Below are 6,960 nucleotides of genomic sequence, written 5' to 3'. Positions count from 1 at the left end.
TGTGTGTGTGTGTGTGTGTGTGTGTGTGTGTGTGTGTGTGTGAGTGAGTGAGTGAGTGAGTGTGTGTATGAGTGTGTGTGTGTGTGTATGAGTGTGTGTGAGCTGCTGTGCTGTGCTGGGAGCCGCGGGTCTCTGTCAGTGACACACTAAACACTGCAGTGCTGCTTTGAGCTCTGGGCGTCTCTCTCTGTCTCTGTCTGTCCATCAACATAACTTTCTAAAACGACTCTAAATCCTCCAGAGTTCCGCTACTAAAGTGACCTCTGACCTCTCTCTCTCTCGTGCCAAACGATGGCAAACTTCCCTTCTGTGGCTTTGCTTTTGTCTAATGGCTTTGCTAAACCGAGTGGCGCGGCGAGCGGAGCCGCTCTGATTCTGTGTGCCGATTGGGTGTGTGGCCCTCCAGAGGCTGGAGGCGGCCAATCAGAGCGCTGATCCGTGCTGCTTCCTGTGGTCCAGGTATTTGGCGAACAGTTCCAAGCGGCACACGACACACGGCACGGGCCCCGAGCTCTTGGCAGAAACACAGAGAAACCGGCAGAGGGTCTGGAGCCCTGAGCCACACTGCCGGTGAGGGCTGAACACACACACGCGCACACACTCACTCACTCACTCACACACTCTCTCACTCACTCTCACGCACGCACACACACACTCTCACTCACACGCACACACTAACACTCTCACACACACACACACACTCGTACACACTAACATACACATATACACACACACACACTCTCTCTCTCTCACACACACGCACACACACTCTCACTCACACGCACACACTAACATACACATATACACACACACACACTCTCTCTCTCTCTCTCTCACACACACACACACACTCGTACACACTAACATACACATATACACACACACACACTCTCTCTCTCTCTCTCTCACACACACACACACACTCGTACACACTAACATACACATATACACACACACACACTCTCTCTCTCTCTCTCTCACACACACACACACACTCGTACACACTAACATACACATATACACACACACACACTCTCTCTCTCTCTCTCTCACACACACACACACACTCGTACACACTAACATACACATATACACACACACACACTCTCTCTCTCTCTCTCTCACACACACACACACACTCGTACACACTAACATACACATATACACACACACACACTCTCTCTCTCTCTCTCTCACACACACACACACACTCGTACACACTAACATACACATATACACACACACACACTCTCTCTCTCTCTCTCTCACACACACACACACACTCGTACACACTAACATACACATATACACACACACACACTCTCTCTCTCTCTCTCTCACACACACACACACACTCGTACACACTAACATACACATATACACACACACACACTCTCTCTCTCTCACACACACGCACACACACTCTCACTCACACGCACACACTAACACTCACACACACATACACACGCACACACTAACACACACATACACACTAACATACACATATACACACACACACACACTCTCTCTCACACACACACACACTCACTCTCACGCACGCACACACACACTCTCACTCACACGCACACACACACTAGCACACACTTGATGGGCAACTTTGACAGTGACGAGGTCCAGAATTTTTTCTCATTTATACCAAGGGGCCAGATTACTAATCCACGTCTACACACCTTTTACATCGTCTTACTCAATTTCCTTTTTATTGAAGGAAATCAAAGTATGATTAATGTAATTTGTTTTTAAATATATCATTAACTAGAAAACTTGTGCAGTTATGCTAATTCAGAAGGAAAACTTTGTTGTCAGTTGACAGCAATATTACCCCAACAAGCCAATGTAAACATCTCAATTCAAACAAATGTACAGAGGTCTTACTTTTTATTAGTGGCCTACAGAACATTCTCAAAATAACCTAAGAGGACAGTTAAAAAGGGCTTAGTCAAAAAATATTTACTCCAAATGGTACCATAGTATAACCAGGTATCTGCAGGATTTTTAAAATCAAATCTTTAAAGACCCCTAGACTTCACATTTCAGTCTTTAAACAGTTTTTAAGAAAAGGAATGAGTCAAAAGTATCAAGTATTATATTAATTTAAACAATTATCATCAATTATTATATTAAATTACATATATCTTAGTGTCTTAATTGTTTAGATTTTTATAATGCATTATCTTCTTGTCGATCCACTGGTTCACATTTAAAAATATGTAGCAAAAATAGCAGAAGGGCTTATTGAAAAATAAGAGAAAAATTTCTCTGCCAGCAGGAGGCGCTTTCAGAGCGGCAGAAATATAGCGGTTTCCCCGGCAACGACTGTACACAAAGTAGTGCAGTGCTCGTTATTCAGTGAAATCACAGCCTTTTGAAGTTTAATCGACATATTAAATCTACATAGCAATTCTTGTCTTTCCATCCCCAAATTTAAGACCATTTAGAATTAAGACTTTTTGTACCATTTAAGAGTTTTCATGACCTTAAACCTAACCTAACCCTTGTCTGGAAGTGAGTGTTTATTGGCCACATTTGGTCCTTATTTCGTTTTGCCCCGTTAAAGCCTGACATATTTGAACTGAAACGGTTTATTTAACCTTTAGACAAAATATTTAGGTTTTATCTTAAGCTATCTACTTTATCTTTACTATCTATAAAATAGTTTTAAGATTATGTTTTATGTTGAGTATCGTTTGATCCATCAGGCTTTTATGGCTCATATAGTCTGACACAGTGAGAATATGGAGGAAAAACTCAGTTTTATTCAGAGACTCAAACTGAGCAAAAATATGAATTTGGTTCAGATGCTGATATTTCTATGATGAAATTCTGCTGCTTGTGATGTAAATCAGTGAGATGTTTATAACAGTAGATTCTGCAGATACTGACATAAAATTATCTAAATATCAGTCGTGGCTCTATATCTCCAGTAATGTGTCTCAGTAAGATGAGATTGAAATGCTCCAAACATATAATGCAGTGATTGAGAGCTGAAGAAATAAAGGCTCCTCAGAAGATGTGATGCAGATGCTGATATTTATATGATGAAATTCTGCTGCTTGTGATGTAAATCAGTGAGATGTTTATAACAGTAGATTCTGCAGATACTGACATAAAATTATCTAAATATCAGTCGTGGCTCTATATCTCCAGTAATGTGTCTCAGTAAGATGAGATTGAAATGCTCCAAACATATAATGCAGTGATTGAGAGCTGAAGAAATAAAGGCTCCTCAGAAGATGTGAGATGTTCTGGAGGCTTGTGAAGATCATTCCTCCGCTGAGGAACAGTGAAAGTAAAGCTTCTGGAAACAAACGCTCCTCAAAAGATCCTGAGGATCAGATTTGAGACTCTAAAACATGATTGATGGAGAATCAAGTAAAGCTGAGCTGCTTCAGTCCAGTAAGTGTTCATCTGGAGATATTACTGCAGTTATTCTGACGCTTACTTGATCAAAATCAGTCAAGATTTGACACGAGAAGCTCCAGCTGAAGCTGGACGTTTGTACAGTTACACTAAAAGAGCTTCGACTGGTTAAAACACTCTAAACTATCACTCAGAGACAGAAGACATGAGGAGATCGAGTGTGAAACAGGTTTAACAGCAAAGATTGATCATGTTAGCAACCTAGAGGTATCAAACATGATACATCAGGCTTTATAGGGTTAAATTACTATATATATAATTTATGTATGTATTTATTTTTACTCTATTTAATTTTTGGAGCTTGACAGTTTTGTGTTGTTCAGCACACAGATCTAAAATATAATGCTTAGTGTGGTTCTGTTTCCCTTTAAATGATTTCAAGATAAATGTAAAAAATATAGATGATTTAAATGTAAAAAGTGTTGCAGTTAAGCCTAAGCTGTAATTGAAAGTGCTGCTCTGACGGGAGAAGCCCTGAGAGGAATGACATCATGAAGCGCGTCTCTTCCTGTCTGCGGAGGAAGTGCTGTGTGAGGTCACTGCGCCCCTTGCTGGACACAGCACTGCAGCTGGTGGACAGAGACTAACGTGACCTCTGACCTCTCAAATCTCTCTGGCTGCATTCACAGGGGAATACTGTATGAGGCCGGTCACATGATCACATCTGATCAGATATCGAAGATGTTGATGTCTCTTCTGCTTCTGTTATCATTGCAAATGAAAGATCAAGTCATTGTGGGATACAGTATGTGTAATGCAGCAGATCAATACAGAAAATACACATCTGTGACCCTGGAGCACAAAAGCAGTCATAAGCAGCACAGGTATATTTGTAGCAATAGCCAACAATACATCGTATGGGTCAAAATGATCCATTTTTCTTTTATGCCAAAAATCATTAGGATATTAAGTAAAGATCATGTTCCATGAAGATATTTTGTAAACTTCCTACCGTAAATATATCAAAACTTAATTTTTGATTAGTAATATGCATTGCTAAGAACTTCATTTGGACAACTTTAAAGATGATTTTCTCAATATTTAGATTTTTTTGCACCCTCAGATTCCAGATTTTCAAATAGTTGTATCTCAGCCAAATATTGTCCTATCCTAACAAACCACACATCAATGGAAAGCTTAGCTTTCAGCTTTCAGATGATTTATAAACCTCAATTTCAGAAAATTGACCCTTATGACTGGATTTGTGCTCCAGGGTCACATATAGTGTTCAAAGTACACATACTTTATACTGCAGGACTAATGTTAGTATGCAGCCAGAGGAGCTTCACAGAAAGCTTCAGTGCACTGAAAAATCATAATGAGCTGAAAACTTGATTTGAAATGATCTTTTCTCCATATGAGGTCGTTATGAAACGATGTATGAACACCTGAGCTGATGTTCAGTCACGTGCTTCAACAGAATCAGTCAAATCTGAGATGTGTTTCCATGTTTAAGTGTTGTGCTGATGTTCACGTTCTCAGTCAGCTGGTCTTCTGCTTCACTGCATGAATTCAGAAGCGCTGAGATGCTGAAGAAATGAAATCAAACCAGTTAAACGTGTCTGTTTGTTCAAGTGTTTAACACTCGGAGCTAAAGCCGCACACTGATGATGATTTGAGGTGTTTTTACCGAGCGGTTTGTCTATTCCAGCATGACGTCTCGTTAACGGAGAGCGTTTGTGTGTCTCAGGTCGTCGTATAAGGACTGTAACACTCTTCACCTGCCGATGGAGCGCTTCTCTCCCGTCAGACGCTTCTCAGACGGAGCCGCCACCATCCAAGCGTTCAAGATGCAGCTGGAGAACAACAGCCTGATCCGACAGCTCAAACAGGTACGGACACCAGAGCCTCGTCAGGTGACGCCTTTGACCATACATCATAAAATTCCCCACGGTTCGTATTACCATTTCAGATTTTAATTACCATTAAAACCGAATTCCATTACCACGATTTGAACAATAAATAAATAAATACTATCCAACATGAAGCAGAGTTTAAATAACAGTCACAGAGTAGTTTAGTTTTGTGTGAAAACATGGTGGAAAACTGAGGTATTTAAAGAGGGCGAAGGGAATTATACAAATGAATATATGAATGAATTATTTATATTAATCTAAAGGTTAAATCTGAAATATAAATCTGAAGGTTCTGACAATCTTCAGAAAAGATTCAATGGCATTTTTTCATCTTCGCTTCATGTAATACCTAATAAAGTAGTGTTTTATGGTGTTGCACGGAGATTACGGGAAACAGCTGTAATTCTGCTGCTCCATCAGCGCCCCCTGCTGTCAGAGAGTGGATTTACATTCAGTCTGTGTGCAGCTTCTGTCTGGACTAAAAACAGACCGGATTTGTGTGCCCTGCTGTAAATTTTGACCGGTTGATGAAAAACAAGCTTATGTGGATTCTACACATTTAAACAATTCAGATAAGGTATCTAGAATTATTTATGGAGCAGATAAAATACATATAATCATTTATCATTTTGACGTTACTCTTTTCTTTATTTAAAGGCTGAAATGGGTTTACCACCTTTTTATTAAACATTTTCAAAGCTTTATTTGAACATTTCGTACGTTATTAGATAAACTGTTGTCAGTCATGTTGTCATTTAAAATCCGGGCATCATTGGTAATGTTATTGTTTTAGTGTTTATGCAAACAAATTATTGTTTGTTGATTTTTGTGTGTGTGTTCTTGTTTATGCTGCATTGTGGATTTGTGCCAAATGTCCCCACAAGGATAGTAAAACCTGAAATTTTTGACATTGTGAGGACCGGCCTGCGGTCCCCACGAGGGAAAAAAATGATTAAAAATAGTAAATGATGTTTATGTGAAAGTGTAAGAATGCAAGGTTTTCTGGTTTTCTGTAAGGGTTAGGTTTAGGGTTAGGGGATAGAAAATATAGTTTGGTCAGTATAAAAGTAATAGAAGTCTATGGAAAGTCCCCACAATTCACAGAAACAAACGTATGTGTGTGAGTGTGTGTATTGAGAGAGCGGCTTACCTAAACTTTTATAGGCAGCTTTAAAGTCATTTTAATTTCATTGAGTCTCTCTTTTTGCAGAAATCACTCTTTCTGGTGTCATTGTAACTGTATTATGTCGCTCACGCGCTGATTGGGCAGGAGAGGTGATGATGTGTCAGAGCGCGCAACTCGCTGCAAAGCTTTCTTTGAAACTCTCAAGAGATTTGAAACAAACGTGTGTGTGTGTGTGTGTGTGTGCAGGAGTGTGAGCAGCTTCAGAAGATGTACGCGGCTCCGCAGGACGAGCGGCTGATGGAGCACACACAGCAACAGCATGTCCTCTACCAGCAAGAACAGCAGATCCTACACCAGCAAATACAGGTCCGGCTCGCTCACGGTTTAATACTGCGACTTACAGTTCACTTCTCTGTTTCCATTTCCATTTTTCAGTTTTAGTCATTTTGTTGTATGCTTTTGCCATTTTGTTTATTTTTTTTTATTTTATTTTGTCTATATAGTGTTTTTTTTTTTTTTTTTTTTCAGTTTTTTTTT

General features: G+C 39.8%; 1 protein-coding gene across 3 annotated transcripts in view; it reads left to right on the top strand.

Moving 5' to 3' along the window:
* Positions 1 to 6,960, top strand: part of sik3 (SIK family kinase 3) — a 43,790-nt gene that overhangs the window by 24,452 nt on the left and 12,378 nt on the right. For 2 of the 3 annotated variants that reach the window (XM_016497291.1, XM_016497292.1), the window contains exons 15-17: positions 460 to 570; positions 5,132 to 5,273; positions 6,670 to 6,789. In XM_016497291.1, coding sequence (XP_016352777.1) covers positions 460 to 570; positions 5,132 to 5,273; positions 6,670 to 6,789 — 373 coding nt within the window. The remainder of the gene's footprint in view (positions 1 to 459; positions 571 to 5,131; positions 5,274 to 6,669; positions 6,790 to 6,960) is intronic. The other variant, XM_016497293.1, reaches the window with a different exon arrangement.

The sequence above is a fragment of the Sinocyclocheilus anshuiensis genome, unplaced genomic scaffold (assembly GCF_001515605.1).
Source record: "Sinocyclocheilus anshuiensis isolate Anshui unplaced genomic scaffold, SAMN03320099.WGS_v1.1 scaffold1087, whole genome shotgun sequence".
NCBI lineage: Eukaryota > Metazoa > Chordata > Actinopteri > Cypriniformes > Cyprinidae > Sinocyclocheilus > Sinocyclocheilus anshuiensis.
The sequence above is the reverse complement of the archived record's forward strand: the minus strand, read 5'-3'. Positions and strand labels throughout refer to the sequence as shown.